This window comes from Helianthus annuus, chromosome 5 (assembly GCF_002127325.2).
Source record: "Helianthus annuus cultivar XRQ/B chromosome 5, HanXRQr2.0-SUNRISE, whole genome shotgun sequence".
Classification (NCBI taxonomy): domain Eukaryota; kingdom Viridiplantae; phylum Streptophyta; class Magnoliopsida; order Asterales; family Asteraceae; genus Helianthus; species Helianthus annuus.
The window spans coordinates 160,116,409-160,137,832 of NC_035437.2; the positions used below are offsets into that span (position 1 = coordinate 160,116,409).

At 37.5% G+C, this 21,424-nt stretch overlaps 1 protein-coding gene and 1 long non-coding RNA gene across 3 annotated transcripts; one reads left to right on the plus strand and one right to left on the minus strand.

Moving 5' to 3' along the window:
- Positions 1–5,699: 5,699 nt before the first annotated feature.
- Positions 5,700–7,701, minus strand: LOC110941641. 2 transcript variants are annotated; one of them, XR_002594232.2, is made up of 4 exons: positions 7,441–7,701; positions 6,925–7,236; positions 6,231–6,427; positions 5,700–6,056 (listed from the first exon to the last, which is right to left on the minus strand). It is a non-coding gene; the product is annotated as an uncharacterized LOC110941641 (long non-coding RNA). The 2 variants fall into 2 exon arrangements; XR_002594231.2 differs by having other exon boundaries at positions 6,231–6,369; positions 7,441–7,697.
- Positions 7,702–12,595: 4,894 nt separating this feature from the next.
- Positions 12,596–15,868, plus strand: LOC110943832 (glycine-rich cell wall structural protein 1.0-like). Its single transcript, XM_022185563.1, has 2 exons — positions 12,596–12,725; positions 15,612–15,868. Exons 1-2 carry the CDS (start codon positions 12,596–12,598, stop codon positions 15,866–15,868), a joined length of 387 nt encoding a protein of 128 aa, XP_022041255.1.
- Positions 15,869–21,424: the final 5,556 nt, after the last annotated feature.

Consider the following 21,424-nt stretch of genomic DNA (forward strand, 5'->3'; position numbering starts at 1 on the left):
CGTTCGCTAAGCTAATCGAACGAACACAACGAACTTCCCGCCGAACAGTTCACGAACTGTTCGCTAAACGTTCGGTTCGTTTACAGCCCTATATATAACAAAATCACGCACTTAAATTCAAGACCCCACTAAAAAACAGTAAAGCAGTTACCTACTTAGTTTTAGCCCATTTTGGGGTCCATTTATCTTCCTATTAGTCTATTATTGATTTTTTTATATATGAGTTTCTATTCAAGAGCCCATTTTTTCTACTCATACAATGTCTTTGAATTCTTAAAGCCAACCATGCCATTCATTTTAACCATGTTTTAGTTATTACAGTTTTCAAACAGTTCACACTTGTATTGCAAGTAGTTTCTTTGAATAAACAAGTTGTATTGTCGCAAAAGCTTCTTTAGGATAATTAATTATCAAACTCGAAAGTTTTGTTGTACTTGTTATGCGGTCTGCGCCTTGCTAGTCCGTAGTAGTGATTAATATTATACCTCTTGTTCCACTAAAAAATAAATCAAACTCGAATAATAAGTAATATTGTAATAATATAATATTTTTGTGACACGTCAAAAAAGTATAGTTTAAAGTATATCAATTTGTGACGGCTTTGTGATGGTTTTGGGTCATGACAAAAACTATTTTACCAAATTCGTACTTGTAAGTTGTAAGTTGATAAGAAATGTTAGCATTGACATGGTAATTGTAATAAAAGATGATAAGTAATGTATTTAATCAAGTTTAGTATAGCTGTGACATAGTTTTGCTAGCCACGCTTATGATTGTCGCATGTTGCTTTCTCTCTATCTTGGTTGTTTAATAAGCCTTGGCTCTCAACCTAAAGCTCATGAAATGGTGTTATGCCGCCCAAACCCCAATATGCCTCCATGTTGGCTTATATGGAAGGACGGTTATGTCATCTCCAACTTCTACTCCATGTTTTCTTAATCTTTGTTGGCTTATATGGAAGGACGATTGACGACGTACACTCCAGCCGCATCCACAAGGTACAACTCAACAACTCGACCACCTAACTCTAGTCGTGGCTCAAAGGTCTTGGCACCACTCACACCTTAGCTCGCCGTGTCTTGCCTTAACCTTTCGTGACTTGCCTCAATTTGCCGCCCCTTAGTTGCAGCTCAACTTCTTCTCGTCGCCATTCAGTGTTGACTTTAATACTCCTTTTCAACATCGAAATTGGGTTAATCTCCCCAACATTCATATCCTGGGTTGATCTCCTTTTAGATTCTGACTTGTTTCTCCAGGGTCTTTCATACATCATAATACTCGCATATCTTTGAGTTTAATTCTTGGACTTTCTTTGGTCACAATATCTTCATGTTGGTCTTCCCATGCAATGTACTCTACTGTGAATTTTTCTTTCTCGACTTCATGACTAAACATCATAGCATCATAGTAGTTCGCCCATTCAAGTTCGAAACAGTTGTTCTATCTACTAAACACAACTCATCCATTCTTGTTCTACCTTCATATATTGGAACCCCACAAACCTTAACATGCATCCCACTTAACATATATGTCTATAGTGCAACCACATTAAACATCTTTCTAATAGATATGCAATCAATCTTCGGCTCATCAACCTCACGGAGTTCCTCTAACTCATTTTGCATGCACCTTATTATGAATTTCTCTTTCAACCAAAGATTGACAATGGATTTATGAATTTAACTATCAACCCATTTTGATTTTAAAAAACTTGGTGTAGCAAGCCCTTGAGCATCATCCATGTCCATGTGCCACGTGCACTCCTATTCCACCTCTGAACTTAGAGAGTTTTGAAGAATTGGACTTGTCAATAATACTTCAGTGTTCTCTATATGTTTAGTCTCAGCATCTCTTAACCAATCTATCTCTTTTGTTTGACTTTTCAAATTCTTTGTAGAACTATTTTTCTTGTGAGTGAGCATTCACGTTTATTAATCCGATAATTTTATCTTCCAAATCGGAGTTTCAACTTCGACATCACTAGTAGTCATCGTCTGAACACCATCTTCCTTTTGTCTGTGTCTCTCCATACTTATGGTTCAATGATGGTTGCAAAAGCAACAACATTGATAACGTGAGCAACCCATGCTTATGTTTCTCATTCCTCTTCATTGTAAACAACTGCGGAGTTTCCTTCTTGTTGCATCTCTGAACAACAATCTCGAGCCGCGTGTCCCTCATGTCCACAATTATAACACTTGAAAGAAAATCATTTACTATTGATCTGGATTTTTTCCCTTACCTTGCTCTTGTTCATCGGATGACCAATTATCCTTGTTTCCTGCCTGTTGTCTTGACTTATCATGAGTTCGCTTGACAAAATTTGCTTGACTTGATTTTTGTTTAACGATACGTTCCTTTGCCACGTTCTGCATACAAGGCTTCTGCTTCAGCTTTTGAAAGAATGGAAACTAAATATTCACTCATCTTCTTTACTAACACTTCCCGACTCGCTAGTAGGCTCTCAAACTCTGCAAGCAACGGTTGATTCAACCATCTTGAACAACCGCACCATAGCCTCGAAGCACATTTAAAACTATGAATGATGATTCGTTACTCCAATATACCAATTTCTCGGCACAATGTTTCCACCTTGTGTTTTAAACATTGTGGTATCGTCATATCCATCCGGCTAATCGATTACAACTCGCTTTTTAAGAGTTGTAACTTGGTGTTGTTCTCTCTGGAGCTGCAAGTACATCCCAAGCCTTCTTCGGGGTTGCTAAGTCACATATGTACTCAAGTAGCTCTTCTTCAATGGTGGTCTTTAAGATAAACATTGTTTTCCCAACCTTGATCTTCCCGTTGTATATGGCTCCATTCGTATCGATTCTTGATTGTGTTGTCTCAAACAGTTCAGACCTCCAACATGTCTTACTCTTGCAAATACGAACTTATGTAAGTAGACCATGTGTTGTAATTTTGGTTGTTAAGTATGTTGACAATGCCAACTACTTGAAAATCGACTATCATACCCTTTTATTTGATTTTCTTTATCATTCTTTACTTGGCTTGATCTCTACATGGTCTTGATCCCTGACTCGCCCTATAAATATTGTTCTTCAGCTCATCACATTCCTCCACATGGATTTGCGTCTACAGTTGATTTCTCCTTGATCCACATAGGATATCTTCGACTTGATTAGAAACGCACAGATGCGACACAACTTCTTTGGTTGATCGATTCTCTTCATGAGTTGCAATCTACAGCCTTTGATCCTAAATAACAGCTTTGAAACTCTGATAATACTTGTTAAATTAGTGACGCCAGAATACAACCTCAAATTGAGATCCCGAACTCAAGTCATTGCACAACTTCTTTGACTCTTTTATCAATGAAAACTTCCAAAGAAATGATTACAAGGGTATCAAAATCTAGACTCCAACATGGGGATTTATACTACTTCCTTACCTTGCTAAACAAGTAATTTGTAATCAACTCATATACTTAAACATTAAGATATACACACTAAATAAAGCCTATCCAAATCTAACTTGGACTTTGACTTGAAAACTTAGTCAATCAAACAAATATGACGCATAAGCTTCGGCTCAACAACTTCCATTCCAGATACCTGATAACGTCGACTTAGCAGGTCAGTTATGGGTTGTTAAACGTTAATTTAGGCCAAGCTAAAAATAGCTCAAATTTTTTTAACATGAAATAAATTGTTATTACATATTTCTATATATTAGCATATTACACAATATTAAAAAGGGTTATTGGATTTTAATAATCCGAAGTTTCATCCGTTGGCCACTAATAATCCAAACTTCAAAAATTCCCTGTAATAATTCCAAGTTGTAAGATTTTGGCCCCCAATGATCCTTTGCTAACTGGGTTAGTGTTTGATGATGTGGATGCTGAAGTGGACGCTGATGTGTAAAAAAAAATAAGCCGGTTCATTATGTGGATGATGATGTGGATATTGATATGAAAAAAAATATTTTTTTAATTATATATAAATATACACAGACAATCACCATCTTCACCACCACCACCACTCCACAACCTCACTACCACCACAACCACCCAACTCCCACCGCACAACCACCATCTTCAACCCCCTCTGACCACCCAGCTCCCACCACACAACCACCATCTTCAATCCCCTCCGACCACCACCTACCATCCATTCCCACAATCCTTCAATCTCCAATGAAATCAGAACCTCTGCAACAACAACAATGGAATAACCCTATTTCCACTCCACCACATCTACATCCGCACCACCATATCGACCTCTGCTCCAACAACAATAATGGAATTAACCCTATTCCCACGGTTATGGATCCTTCATCGGTGACGGTTAGGTCAAGTTTGAGAACTGTCGCAACCCCTGTCCCCTAACAACCCGGGAACGGCCGGCCGCGGCCAGTTTTGGTGGTATCTGTGTTTATCCATTTTGGCAGCGGAAATTACATCAGGACCGTAGTTAGGAAATATTTTATCAGAGTAAAATACCACACTTTCATAATATTAAACACGTGGGAGAAATCCCAAGTTTTAAGTACACACATTTTCATAGGGATAAACCCTATTTTATTTAATAAAACATCTCTTTATTTTAGGTAACTTTATAGCCACTTTTCCAAGCCTTCAGTGCTCTCCAGCTGGCTTCTTTTTGCTTTCACAATTTGTTACTTGAAACGCGTTTAAAAATATTTTGTCAGTGGGAAATACTGGTGAGTGAATCTCAGTTTAATCAAGTTTAGTAAAACCATTGTACAGTATTGAGGGCGGTCACGCAATTACATTTATTTCCCTCTATTCAATTACCACCCACGGTACTGTCAACCCGATGTAACATCCAAAAATTTACAAACATTATGAAACGAGTATACGAAGTATTTGGGTTTTACCAAACTTCCTCGGTTGACGACTTAAGACGCATAAGGTGTGACTTAACGGAGATAACTAGTTCAAGGGTTTGATTGTCATTATTTGAAATTATTTTATATAGCTTTGGGGACAATTTACATAAATGGATTTTGAGGGGCCAAAGTGTAATGCTAGAATTCTAAAAACTAACTGGATAACTAAAAACCCTAGGCCATGCGGCTAGGTAGTTTACGGCAGAAAGAAAAACACGAGAAAGAAAGAGAATCAAGCGAAGAGAGAAAAAGATTGGACGAGGGAAGGGGCGGTGACTCGGGTTCGTGGCTTCCAGTCGTGATTTCAGTTTTGGTGGAGATGGATGAAGGCGATGGTGGTGTAGGGTGTCGTATAACGTTCTGATGTGCGATGATGGTGTGCTTATCATGGGTTACGCTAAGGGCGATGAAGAAGTATCATGGTGATGTTTTGTAATGTTAGTGATCGATGCGGTGACGGTGGTGTCGTGATGCAATGGCACTAGTACAAATTTGATCAAAAGATGTGGTTAAATTGGCTATGAGATGCGGTTTTAGACCCGTATCTTATGGCAAGGCATCTTTTAGCTATATGCCAAAAGATGCGGTTACAAGAGATGCGGTTCTAGAACCACATCTTTTGATATATTAACAAAAAAACTCATTTTCCTAATATACTCAAGAGATGAGGTTCTAGAACCGCATCTATTGGTGTTTAGAGTAAAATAATATATATATATATATATATATATATATATATATATATATATATATATATATATATATATATATATTGTTAATAAATTCCCATAATTAATAAATTGTGTAAAAATTAAAATAAAATATACAAAAAAGAACAAAATTAAATTAGAACCAATATAATATGACCCAAGATTACAAAATACAAAGGTTTCAAAGTAACACAATATTACAAAAGTTTTCCAATAACACAATAATACATATAACTCTAAAGATGAAAGTGATATACAATAACTTCCTGAACCAAACCGACAGACGTCTTCATACTTTCAACCCAAACCAATGTCTTTAATCCATACTTGCAACCGGAATCGTAGAAGAGAAAAAGTTCATTCAACTAACCGAAAAAGTGTTGAGGTTGTAGATGGCCCTATGAAAATCAAATTCCAGTTGTATAGCAACACGAACCGGGCCATGCCATACCGGAAGCCGCCGTCTCTAACCTATAAGCCATATTCATAGACAAACTATCAAAAACCAACACGAAATCAAAGCATATCATTTTTTACTCTGTTGAAGTGGCCAACTTTCTTAATTTTTACAATTGAATACGTTATCACATATTCACACCCTATTGAGAACAATGGAATTGAGTGTTCTATTTTTTCATAACTCACCATAACACTATGAGAAAAAAATAGTTAGTGTAGGAGTAGCACCATGTCCCCACCATCATCCTCCAAGTTTATAATATATATATACTGCATTTCCATGGAGGAAGACTTGTATTCTGTACTATTTGGCTTATCCATCAACCTTTCATCATAGCCAAATTCACAAGTATCACGTACAAATTCATCAATCATATTCAAATCTATAGATGAACAACAGTTTTAGTATTCATATTTAACACCTGAACTATTGAAACGTTAAAAGAAATGGACTAAAAAAGTGAATAGTCAGCCCAACCGACCATGACCCGTAACCCATACTAAAAAAGTTACATGTTTGACACCCACTCGAACCACTCATTTTGACATTTCTAGTAAGAGAAAAGAGGACTCAAAGCATATGAATGTAAGATAACCAGTAATATGACGATTGTGTGAACTTTTATTTTTATATATATGGCCATAGGATACGAGAAGAAAAAGTGAACAAACCAATTCAGAAGATACATGTTCTACGATGAGGTCATACATAGGCTGAGGGGCACATATATGGCAAGTATGTGAATATAAGAAGTGCATAGAAATAAGAAATCACATGTGCAGTAACAAAAATAACATGTTGAAATCTAACCCAAAATGGAAATGAAGCATGGCAGTTCAATTGTTGATTGCATATATGATTAAAGTAAAAAGAACAGACCTTCCGTTAGAGAGCTTCATTTTCACAACTTCAAACAAACAACCAAAGTACTATGATGTGAGCTCTTTTCATAAACCTACAAATACCATATAACAGGCCAACAAATTAACACACAATTTGACATGTAATTAGGAAAAATAACTACTTTCAGATGATCAAACGGAAGTTTTGCATAAGAAGGCTCTTTATCAAACTTCAAATTAACAACATATTCCAAAAGATTTCTAAATGGGGCAGGACAAGATCCAGAAAGTGTTTTGAGAGAGGAGTTGCCATCTTCTTCTTGCACACAAGACATCCTTTATTTCGTCCCTACAACAGTTAAATCACTTCATTATAAAACATCTTTTTAACGGGTGATAAATATGTCCACCTTAACCGACTAAACAGTAAACACTAAATCATCTATTTGATAGATTTTTATAGAACAGGTATCAACGAGACCTGTAATTTCTACCTGCATATTAGATCACAAATCAGAAATCAATTTCGAGTTTAGCACTAAGAATTACTTACGAATGTTCAACCCTAACCACCGTTTACTCGTTGTTCGGTTACAAAAACATCAGCGACTATCAGCACTGACCCACACAACAAACAGAGATCGCAGTGGGTAGTTAACCTCCATCTCGATCTTGCCGACGCTTCCACATTTAAAAGCCTTCCATGAGGGGGAAACGAGAATGAGTGTGTGATGGAAACAAAGATTTTGGGGGGAAGACTGAATTTTTGAGAGAAACATGGGGTATTTGAGTATTTGGGAACTTTTGGAGGGATAATGAAATTGTTGAGGCGGGATATGAAAATCAAAAGTTTTTTTTTTGTTTAATTAAAAAATGTAAGAATAATAAAATGTTTATTATAAAAATAAAACAAAAACTTATATAACAATAGAGTTAAATGCAATTTGCGTCTCTGATCATTCTGCTCAGGAGTATGTCGAGTTCTCAAAATCCTTTTTTTACTCTTGAGTCCCAGAGTAATAAAAAGTGCTTGCATCTGAGTCACCCCTCACTAACCGAGTTCACTTTTAAGGTTAAATGACCAGTTTGCCTTTCAATAGGAACCCTGTGGTATTATATATGTTGCAATTGAGTCCCCGACGAGCCTGTTGATTTTACCCGCCTATTTTAAATAATCCCAACTTTTATTGAGTCCCTAAGGTGTTTATTGATTACTTAACCAATGTTGATTGTTATTAACCTTATATGATCATCCTTGATAGTTAGTTACCAATATTAAACCTTAATGTTAACCATTAAGTAACTTTGACCCTAATTGACTATTATTAACCCTTTGGGACAAGTATTAACTCTGATTAAGTACCATTGGCCACCAATGGGGTGGTGGTCCATTGCAAAACGCAAAGCTTTAAACACTTTATGAGAGGAGGAGGTTTTGGGTTCAAGTCTCATAGACAGTAGGGAATAAAAAAATTGTTGTTAAAAAAAGTACCATTAAAATCATTGGTTAGAAATCGAACGAGTTAACCAACACTGACCCTAAGTGGCCCATTAACCATCCTAGTGGACCATTGATCACCCTAAACGCCCTTCGTTGACAATAATGGAACATGAACAACCTTAGTTGAGCACCACTGTCCCTAATTTGGTTATCCTAAGAAAAATATCTGTTTATTATTATTAATTATCAACTAGTGAATTAGCCCGCGCTACGCGCGAGTGTTTGTATTGATACGCGTAACGATGTTCGGTCGTAACCTAATTGATATTGATATGGTTTAGATGGTATCATGTTAGTTCATCACCGATACCAACACTTAACATTTAACTGGAAGCATTTTGGATTTTGGGAAGGAAAGTCAAGTATAAATGTCGTCACCGTTAATCTCCTGTTTCTCAGTTATGTTGTAAATTAATATAAGCATAGAATACTATATATGAAAACCCTTTTTTTATATTTTGTTATCTAATATCATGAATAACAAAATCAATCATATTAGTATATACTTATCTTTATAAATAGTTTTTATTTATTAATCATAGAATTTACATAATACTATTTTTTATTATTAGTTTTTATCTATTACTGTTATATCAAGAGATGCGGTTCTAGAACCGCATCTTTTGGCTCTTGAGCTTTTTTAAAACACCCTTAAGATGCGGTTACATAAAAACCGCATCTTTTGTCTAATGCTTTTTTTTCAAAACAAACAAATCTTTTATAAAACATCTATAAGATGCGGTTAGAGAGGGGAACCGCATCTTTTGAAAACACCCATAGCATCTTTTGCTCAATTATGTACTAGTGTGGTGACGACGGTACGGCGATGGCGAGTGATGAAGTGTAGCGTGGCATGAAGATGGTTGGGACTGTTGTAGTGTTATGGTTGATGAGCGACAGTGTACGATGAGGAGGGTAGTGTGTGGTGATGAGTTAGAGTGGTTATATGATGTGGTGCGATGATGGCTTTGGTTATGAAGGTGAGAGTGGTGGTGATCTGGTGGAAACAGTGATGTGCAATGGAAATGGCGATGTCGATGTTGATATCGTGGTCAGTTATGGCTACGGTGAGGGTAAAGAATTGGTTCAATCTGGGTTTGGGTTTGCAAGAACCATGAATAACGAGTGCGGGCTTGGGTGAAGATGAAGGTGCATGCGTATGATGATGATGGTGTGTGAAGGTGAGGATGTGAGTGTATGAAAAAAATACACCATGTGCCCTCAGGTTTACTATTGTGAACTGATAATGCTCAATTGTTGTGAACTGATGAAGACACAATGCATGTTGTGCCATAGAAACCAAAATGAGATCGGAGGATATATATATGGACGAGTATGTCTCATGGTGAGTTAATAAGTATTGCATGTTGGGGATATTTGCACAAGAATTATGGGTTTTGAAAAAAAAAAAAAAAAGAAAAGAAAAATAGAAAGTCAAAACAGCAAGTTCATGGGATTACGCATGTGTGTTTTTTATGTATTGAAGTCTTGATGGGTTCATGCATGGAAAGTAGAAGTGCATGGGTATTTCATGTTATGGAACGTAGGCTGGATTCAAGAATAATATTAGTGCATGTGGGTTGTAATACATGCATGGGAAAAATCATTGTAATATATGATGATGTGATGTGACATGGAATGGGTGGTGGACGTGCATGGAACCCCGGTGCGGGTTCACGGGTTCGAATGACCGAGGTGATCCGAACTTGATGACACACGGGTTAGTCGACTTCAAGCTTGGGATGTGGTACGAGACGGGTAGCTTGTGGTTTTAGAGCCTTGCAACCGGTGAGTTCTAATCCCCTTTTTCTTAAATATTTTCGGGGCTAGCATACATGCTTTTCACATGTTTTAATACATGTTACAAGCTTTATAGATTAATAATTTTGCGATTAAAATGTTTTATATATAAACTTTTTTTTTTCCAAGAATAATGTTTTTATACGACGTAGTGATTAATCGGGTTATATGAGTCCTGCATAGGTGTATGCCATTTTGATTACTTATGTCGAGGTCGTATAGGTATGGGGCGTGGTAGGTGTCGATATTAAAAGCACAACTTGTGTTGTGATAAATTTTATTCGATAATTCTATCATAGGTTTCGAACCTTAGTGGTAGTGAGATCGTGAAGGTAGTAGTTGCCGCGTAGTTGACGTGCTTTTAACATTGTATGTGTATTTTTATGCCTTATGTGAATTAGCATCCTTGAGGTGCTTGATATCGGTTACCCGTGATGGCGGCGTTACCTTCGGGGTGGCGTCAGGTCACGAGATGTGGTTTATTAGTGATGGCGGCGTTACCTTCAGGGTGACGTCAGGTCACGAGATGTGGATTACTAGTGATGGCGGCGTTACCTTCGGGGTGGCGTCAGGTCACGAGATGCGGGTTATTTGTGATGGCGGCGTTACCTTCGGGGTGGCGTCAGGTCACGAGAAACATCACTGAGATGTTTAGATGATTAGCCCTAGTGGCAACGATGAACCCTTCGGGGTATTATGCGGGTGACGGACTCTTCGGGGTCAAATTGGAGGAGACGAAACCCTGACGAGGGTGCCCTGACGAGGGCAAATGATGATAGCCTACGGGCAACAACTGATGTGTTAGGTTCCCACCTTATGTGCTTATGTGTTTTACGTTAGAAAATGGTGGGTAAATGATGATTATTTGTGTAGTTGACGAATGATGTTAAATGATAAGGGTGACGAATGTTTTTAGGCCATTAATTGTTATGTCCTAGATATGAGTCGGTTTGGTTAATGGTCTTATGAATTAAGATCCATTGCTGGTTGTCCTTTGGTGTTTAAGTAAGCTGATCCATATCGGAAAGGATTACTTGTATGATGGTTAGACCGAGGATATGGGTGGAGTTTTGGGTTACGGGTTCGAGTCATTAAACTTTAAAATGATGTTAATGTTTTTTTTTTTATAAACATTGATGAGTTTACAACGATGGTGTTTTGGTTTTTAAACAAAGTGTTTGTGATGTGTTTTAAATACTTCAACTTAAACTATTAGAACTCATTCAGCGTAGCTGACTTTTGCATGTATGTTAGATTATATTGCAGGTGTGTGATTCGAGTTAGTGTTGCTCTTGGCTAGAAGATGTGATTACTCGTGATATGGTGGAATGCATTCGATTTGTTGGAAACTAAATAACATTTTGAGTTTTTATTTAATCATGTACTGTTTTAATGAAAATTTCCGCTGCGTATTTTTTTTAGAAAGAGACTTATTTTCAAACAGTACACTGTGATGTGACCCGACTGTGAGGTGCCTGGGTTTGGGGCCTTTCACCCGACTTGTGGTCATGTTACTCCTCGCAAGGTAGTAACAAATTTTGTATACAAAACCCCAACATACCGACGATAATTGTAGAATACAAATACATAATAACTGTTTAATATATTATTAATTGTGTGAGGTTTTGTAAAAACAATTTGCAAAAAGGAGATTACTCACATTGCTGTCTTAGGTTTTCCTTTAGAGTTTCCTGGTAATTATCTATTAAATACACAAATGCACGCGCGTTAGTATAATAACCCAATATTTACATTAGTAATACCCTCCCCGAGACGGCATTCCAACGACTACGTCGGGCAGAACCTCGACAGCCGTTACGGAACCCTGGATCAATCGGGCAGCGTATCTAATACGTAACCAGGGTTATGATACTTACAACAGAGCAGAACTTCGTTATTTAGGGGAGTATTATATCCGGAGATTATGCCTATTATGTAGAAATTTTGAGAGAGAAAAAGAAATTGAGCGAGTTCGACTGAAGACTGAAGGCCTCTATTTATAGGCGACCTTTCGCCTTCCCTTGCGGCCCGCGTAGTAGGGTTGGTAGGGCCTAGCTTGGCCTGGTCAGCACTATAGGGTCAACACCAACGGTGACACGTGGCAGCTCAGGGTGTCGCCCTGATGGCCAACTGTCGCGCCCCGCGTAAGAGACCCTAATGGTCTACGGGCCCGCGAGCGACACATAAAACTTGATTTTTATTTTATTTTTAATTATGTATAGTACTTTGGGCTCGGTTTTCATATACGAGGTATGTTTTAGGTCATATAGGGACATTTAAAATATATATTAGGGTGTCGAAAACAATTAGGAGGGTTGTTATAAGAACCGCCGATACGGGGGTGGTTGTCGGTCAGGTGACGAAGGTGGGGATGAATCTGAAATGGCGATGGTAGGTGGTGGCGGAAATGGCAGTGGTGGTGGGTGGAGATGACGGCGGTGTTGGTGGAGATGGCAGTGGTGGTGGAGGAAGTGGAGATGGTGATGGTGGTGGGTGGAGGTGGTCGGAGGTGACGATGGAAGATGATGGTGGTGGCTGTAGGAGATGGTGGTGGCACTGGAGGAGGAGGAAGTGGAGGTGGTGATGGTACCACATAAGCAGCCAAGTCAACAAATAACAAAGTTGTGTCCACGTCATCAGCCACGTCAGCAAAAAATTAACTGGGTTATAACCCAGTTAGCAAAGGATCATTGGGGGGCCAAAATCTTATAAGTTGGGATTGTTACAGGGAATTTTTGAAGTTGGGATTATTAGTGGCCAACGGGTGAAACTTCGGATTATTAAAATCTAATAACCCTATTAAAAATACATATAATCTATAATCTTATACCGGTTAGTACTGAATTTTCAAACAAAGTGATACGATATATTCTATAAATTCATATATGCATTCAACCAAAATTATATGAAATAACCCATAACTACAAAAAAGAACTTTCAACCAAAAATATTGAATATTGAAAAAATGGTCAAAAGTTTTAAATCCGACAAAGATTTTACTATATGTGGGTCGGTTCGATTATGGTGGGTATGAGCACACTGATAACCATAACCGATCCGTTACTTTCGGTTTCAAAAAAACCATTAACCGACTACTCATTTTTTATTTGGTTCGATTTTTCAGTTTGATTTTTTCGATTAATTCAATTTTTGCACATGGTATAAACGTTTCCGGGTGTTAATATTATATATTGAAACTCAAGCTTGATGAATCAAGATTTCCTTTTTCTTATTTTATATTTTTTAGTATTTCATTTAATCATTTATTTTATATCTCATTTATATTTATTTATTTATATACTATACTATTAAATATTAAATTAAATTAAATTAAATATTAATTAGAAACATTTATGTGCATTTTTAGTCGTAAGTTGTGCTTAAATAGTTGTACCTTAATCAAATATAGATTATAAGTTGTGTTTAAGTGGTTGTACCTTAATCAAATAATAATGGTTTCATTACCTTACCAAATTCAATATGTTTTGTATGCATGTATGGTTGTAAATTGTGCTTAAGTGGTTGTACCTAATCAAATAATAGTTTCATTATCTTACCATAGTTTCATTATCTTACCTAATCAATGCGCGAGTCCTAGATCAACTTAGTTATTTTATTCTATGTTTTACGTTTCGGTTTAATTTCTTCGCATTAACACCGCAACTTCAGTGTTGGTGGTCGCTGACAGTAGTATGGCATTAGTGCTCGTCCCTGCCGCAACGCGGGAATTCTTAATACTAGTTTATCATTTAATTTAAATTTTCTTTAATTACTTTTGTTCTTTAATTTTTAAGGAAATTTTACACACACAGTTATATTTTATTTTCTATTTGTTAACATAGATATAATTTTTTTTTATTGAATAAGAAGTATTCAAATAAAGTTTTTTTGGTATCATAAACACCAAAGACCGGTACCGTACCGATATAATACCGAACCAAACCGATAGACTGAACAACATTTGTACGGTACAAGTTTCGATAATATTTCAGCTATCATTTTGATTGATTTTCTCTAATAACTTTTGTTTTCAACTGAATCAACAATACTGACTGAATAACATCACTACAAGCAGCGGTATATTTTTTATGGTTTCGGTTTTGATAACATTTCATTTACCAGAGTTAATCCACAAATCCAGATTTTTCCATTTTAAATATTTACTAAAAGTTCATTTATCATTTATTTTGATTTTTTCTAACAAATTTTATTCTTTAATCTTTTTAAAAGAAATTCTAAATACACAGTGATGTTATTTTTTTTTTCGAGCATTCCTACTTAAATTCAATTAAAAAAACAAAACTGTATTTAGAATACAATATTTTTGTATCCTAAACTATATCGAGTATCGGTACTGTACCGGAACAAACCGATACCATTAAACAATATTGATACCAGGGTTGGTTTCGATAATATTTCATAATTATCAATTTATTTGATTTTTTTCTAATACCCTACTCTTCCAACTGACCTACATTTTAAACTCATGAGCATACAAAAAAAAAATTACGATGGGTGAAATCTAATTTTATAAGAATATACTTTGACATACATTAAAGTAAAACATAACATAACTTACATGGCACCAAATACCATATTAACATAGCATCACATAACGCAACATAATATAACAAGACGTAAAATACAATCCTTTACCCTATGTAGTATAACGCCCCAAAATCCAATGTTTTAATAAACATACGTTTACTAGATTTATGGTATGGAATAACTTAACCTAGTTAACATAAAAGTTTAAATAGAAAGAATGAAGGAAAGTACAAGAGCAAATTGTAACATCTTTGGAAATTGATGAAAATACTCAACAAAAGGGGATTTATAGTCAAAATTTTGCATTCTTTAGTGTGTGTATGCATTGATGTCTAGACAGGAAGAGGGGGGGGGGGGGGGGAGAACTCTCTAGTTCAACTTATCAAGTTGAAGCCAAATGATGACCAAATTTGATGTCGAAATCAATGCATAAATGAAAAATCCTTGCCATCAAATGCTAATAATCATGTGCAAAGTTGTAGAATTTAATTTGGTGATTTTGTATGAAGTGAGTTTATGATCAATATACGAATTAGTATGAAATTAAACATGAATATGTGTTAAAATCACCATATGAAACATGAATTATACAAGCTTTTGAGTAATATGATGTTTTGGCCTTAGGCTCGGCCCACTACTAGCTAAACAAACCTTATACAAAACCCCCGTTAACCTGTTAAACTACCATTTGACCAAAACAAGCGTATACCTCACTACCATTCCACAATCTTATTTGGCTACCATGTGGGAATGAAATGAATTATTACTTTGTGTTGTTTGTTAGACAGGAAAAGAAGAAGGAATAAAATCGGCCTTAGGTGGCGGTAGTGGGTGGTAACGTTGGTCGTAGTATGTGCCGGTGGTGGGGGTGGCAGCGGTGGCGGTGGGTGGTGGTCATGGCGGTAACAACGATGGCGGTGGAGGGTGGCAGGGTTGGTGGGTGGTGGCCACGACGAGTGGCAATGGTGGAGGGGGCGGCGGTGACGGGTGGTGGGTGGCAAGTGGCGGTGGCGGAGTTGTGGGTGGCAGGTGGAGGCGGCGGCGAGTAGCGGCAGTGACGGGGGATGGTGATAAGCGTTGGTGGTGCAGGTGGTTAGCATCGGAGAGTGGCGGCGGTGGTGCAGGTGGTTAGCATCGGAGAGTGGCGGCGGCGGTGGGTGGCAGGTGCTGGTGATGAAGGGTGAGAGAGGGGTTGAAAGGAAAAAAAACAAAGAAACAAGAGGGGTGGATGGAATGAATTGAGGGTTTTAGAGGGAATCAAATGGCTTATGTAATGCGTCACTTATTCCTTCATTACTTTGACTAACCAAACACATTTTTTCCATTCTCTCACACTAGTCCATTTCATTCCGTTTCTTATTCCTCTATTAAACACTACCTAAAAGTTTAAAACCTTCGCTAGAATTGAGAGCGGCATATTGGTCATGTCGGTTGAAACATGCGTAATATCGTTATTTACAACTTCAAGATACAAATTTAAAACAAACAAAATTAATTTATCGGGTCAACCCAACCTTGCCCACTCACCCCTGTCAGAACTATTTGACGTGAACCCATGTTAAACTTTTTTTTAAACGGCCAACAGAATCAATCCCGAATACTCTTAGGATACCCATTGGATCAAACGGAGTACTCCGAGAGTAACCCGAGTCCACCACCAATTCCGGGGAAAAGCCGATAACCCACCCGCCCGTAGGCACGACGGTGAAATTACCGGTAAAACCCGTTTGGCTCAAGGATCGAACCCAGGTTTCCCTGGGTCTCCTATCATTGCCCACCAATGCCTCACTCTGCACCAAATAGGAGTTGAACTTGCATCTCTCAAGAGAAATCCAAATCTTCCACCACTTGTTCTAGAGATCATGGGCCATGTTAACCATTTTACCGAGCTCATTTGTTTTGCTATATAGTAGTTGATAGTGCTAGAATTTGTCAGCCCAAAACTTTGATATACCTTTGGGCTTTCTTTGGTGTTTTCTTTTTGGTCTTTTATTCTTGTTATTCTCTTGGGCACGAGGCCTTGTGCATTCTGTTGGCTACTTAGGGTGTCTTAAGATTCTTAACCTTGTATGTAACAAAAATCCTTAGGATAAACTAGTGGTTTTACGAGTGACCAATAGTCACCTAATGTAAAAGAGATAAAAGCGTTGGATTAGATGAAAGCGAGAAGGGACAAGCTTACGGCACAATAAGCACCATGTGGAACAAAACATATGCAGTTTAGGTGAAAAAGGTTCGATAACATGTGAGCTTTTCCATATTATGGGACACAATAGATTTTGGGGGCAATGTTAGGTTTATTCTCTGCCCACAAGAAGAATTACATGTTATAGACAAGCAACATGTCTTTATACCCTCGAAAACATATCAATCTAAGGTAATTATGTTGGATTTTAAAAAGGTTGTTTATGTCTTGGCACGAGCATGTTATTTTTGAACAAGTACAATGAACTAATCAGGTTTGTTGTGAACTAGTGTATTGTCAAGGAAGCAATTATAGCTATCAACATCAAACGAAAAAGATATATTTGATTGATCACCACTTGTTATAATGTATTGTGTCATATAGTACTCTATTTTTAAAGTATGATTTAAAGTCTCTTTTCCTAAAATGCTTAAAATACCCTTCAAAATAAGTTAAAGTAAGAAGGAGTTTTATGAACATATAGCTTATTTTACTTACTTGTCAACTAATTCAACGTATATATTTGATATAAATGAGGTTTAGTTTGCCTGCTCACTTTAATTTCGTAAATAAAGTGTGGAGTTCGATAATGCTTAAAAGGTTCGACAGAAAAGATAGCTAAACAAAAGAGGGTTCTAACACGCAATCATCAAGGAAACACAAGGAAGCCGGTGATGGGTGTGACCATGTCGACATTATCGAAGATATGGTGCTACAGCAATGAAGAGGTATTCACTATTCAGGGGAGCTCATCTTAAAGCTATGTGGTGTGGTGATGTTTCTAATCATCACCAGCAAGTTTCACATGGGCGCCATATCACTCCACCATCATCCACCACCCTATATGGTGTGATTCATGATGACCACCAACATCCACCACCAATCAAATTCCCCCAATTAATTTAAGTAGCTTGTAGTCGGCATGGAAATATCCATACTCAGTGCGCATGGATTGAGAGGGGGTGGTGTACCACGCGAATCATGTCCCATGTGGCAATTCATGACCCAAAACACAATCCCCACAACCTAATAGTGCAAAGCTGCTAGAAGGGGTCAAAGAACTAACCTTTCTATGGCTGAAACTAGGGATGAGATTGGTACAGTACCCGTACCCATACCCGTACCGGTACCGAAAATACCGGTACCGAATTTTAACAAAACTGGGTACCAAATACCGTACCAAATATATAGGTATGGTACGGGTACGAGTACGGGTACTGGTATGGGTATTTTTGGTACGGTACCCGCTTTGGTACCATTTTGTTTTTATTTAGTTTTTGAGCATTTGTACGAGTACTAAATAGGTAAAATTGACATGAGTACCACTATAGGACGAGTACTAAATAGGTAAAATTGGTACGAGTACCAATACGATACGGGTACCATGTAGGTAAAATCAATACGAATACTATAATACCATAATACGAAATAAAACATAATACAAAAAAACTTTTAAAGGTCTACATAAAATTCGGTACCAGTACCTGTTTTTACCTGTACCCGTACCCGTACCAATACCGAAAATACCGAATACCAAAATCAATAAAACTAGGTACCGATACATGTACCAAATACCTAAAATCGGTACGGGTACAGGTACGAGTACGGGTACGGTACGGGTACGAGTACGAGTTGTTAGAAAAAACAACCCAGAAATTGACCCAGAGAATCAACGATTAACGGTTGAATCTTATTGAATACGAAAATGAATTACAAGAAAAGAAATTACAAAGAACTTGAAAGTAATGAATTATCTACACACTACTGCAAACCCCTATTTATACTAAACTCCCAAATTCAGTTACAACTATCCGTTGTAAGAACTTTCATAAACACCCCCTGATCTTACTAGAATGTAAGTATCAGACCTTGAATCTAAACAACTGCTCTCCAATACCTCAAACACTGATCTACTCCTCAACAGCATTTCAAACTACTGATTCACTATCTACTGCTTATTTCAACAGCAGCTGTTTTACCATGACTAGTTGTTACCCTCAGCAGTTAATCACTATCAGTGTTTGATCACAAGCAGTGCTTAGAGTTCCATCAGTTGTTTGTCTTGTTTAGCCTCAAACAGTGGTTTGCTTATTTAATCAGAACTCATCAGTGGTTATAACTGAAATGTTACTTTTCTCAAAAATCTCCACCTAAGTAACAATTCAGTTTAACCTAAACTTAACGAGTTAAAGCAAAATGTAAACTTTGCACCTGGCAAAGCCTTGGTCATCACATCAGCTGGGTTAACATCTGTTCCACCCACTTGACCATCACTTCCTTAGAAGTCACCACATCTCTAATCCAAAACATCTTCACATTGATGTGTTTGGTTCTTTCATGAAAACACTGTTCTTTGACAACTGAACAGCACCTTCATTATCACAATTCACCTCCACACCATCCAATCTAATTCCTAGATCAGCAACCATACCCTTTAACCACAAAGATTCTTTTATCCCTTCTGTTAAAGATATGAATTCAGCCTCAGTTGTGGATAGTGCCACAACATGTTGCAACTGAGACTTCCAGCTCACCATATTCCCCATGACTGAGAATACATAACCTGTTATTGATCTGCCATTATCTTTGTCTTTTGCATAATCTGAATCAACATAACCACTGACCATATTCTCCTTCTCAGCATGACACTCAAACTTTAAACCAAGTTTCTTTGTACCAGCCAAATACCTGAGAATCCACTTCACTGCTGACCAATTATTTTTACCAGGATTAGCCATATACCTGCTCACCACACTAACAGCATATGCAATATCAGGTCTTGTGCAGACCATGAGATACATCAGACTCCCAACAGTGTTTGCATATGGAACTTTGCTCATGCACTCTTCCTCTTCATCTGTTTGAGGACAATCTTTCTTTGACAAATTGAAATGAGCTGCAAGAGGAGTTGTAACAGGCTTACACTCTCCCATTCCATAATTCTTCAACACTTTCTCAATATAAGAAGATTGTGACAGTGTTAACACCTTTTCTGCCCTATTTCTGTGGATTTCCATACCAAGTATCTTCCTGGCTTTCCCCAAATCCTTCATTTCAAACTCTCTCATCAACAGTTGTTTGGTTTCTTCTATTTGACTTTTGCTTTCACAAGCTATTAGCATATCATCAACATACAAGAGTAAATAGACAAATTTACCCCTGTCATACTCCCTATGATACACACAACTGTCATAAGGACTTCTGCTGAAACCATTGCCCACAATGTATTCATCAAATCTTTTGTACCACTGTCTGGGAGACTGCTTCAGTCCATACAAGGACCTCTTCAGTAAACATACCTTATCTTCTTGGCCTTTGACCTCATACCCCTTTGGTTGTGCCATGTAGATCTTCTCCTCCAAATTACCATGCAAAAATGCAGTTTTTACATCCATTTGTTCCAACTCCAGATCTAACGATGCAACCAATGACAAGATAACTCTAATTGAGACATGTTTGACTACAGGAGAAAAGATCTCATTGTAATCAACACCTGCCTTTTGAGTAAATCCCTTAGCCACCAGTCTTGCTTTGTATCTTGGACCTTCTCCTGGTTTGACACCTTCTTTAATTTTGTAGATCCACTTGCAAGACACCAACTTCTGGTCTTTTGGCTTGTCTACCAACTCCCATGTACCATTCTTGTACAGAGAATCCATCTCTTCATCCATTGCTTTATACCACTTTTGATTATCTTCTGAATTAACAACTTCTTCAAAAGTTAGCGGTTCATAGATGCTTTCATTCTCTGCTGCTACAAAAGCAACTGCAGAAATATCTTCTTGATCTCTGTACCTCAGTGGTTTCACAGCTTTCCTTTTTAACCGGTCTCTCACCAAAATGTAATCCTCCAAATTTGGTACACTTTGACTTGTCTCATCCTGACTTGAACCAGAACTTCCACTTTGACTTGTTTCACCCTGAGTTGCACCAGACCTTTCAACATTCACCTTTGGTCTGTTTAACACTGGCTCCACCTCAAACTGAAGATCATTTTTCTTGGATACACTTCTGTTTATTGACTCCATAACATCTTTGTACAGGACATTCTCCCTGCACTGAACATTCTGCTCACTATCACCTTTGGATTTTGCAACCTCCAAAGCCTGTATCCCTTTACACCTTCAGTATATCCCAACATTACACACTTTTGAGATCTTGGATCCAACTTATCATCACTCACATGAGAATAAACCAAAGACCCAAAAACTTTTAAATCTTCATACTCAGGTTTAGTACCAGACCACATCTCCAAAGGTGTCTTCATCTGAATTGCTGATGAAGGACATCTATTGATCAAATAAGCTGCAGTGGATACAGCTTCACCCCAGAACTTCTTTGGCATTCCTGAGGTTGCCAACATACACCTCACTCTTTCTAACAAAGTTCTGTTCATTCTTTCAGCCAAACCATTCTGTTGTGGAGTACCAGGAATGGTTAAGTGTCTGGCTATACCATTTTCTTTGCAAAATTTATCAAACTCATGATTACAAAACTCCAGCC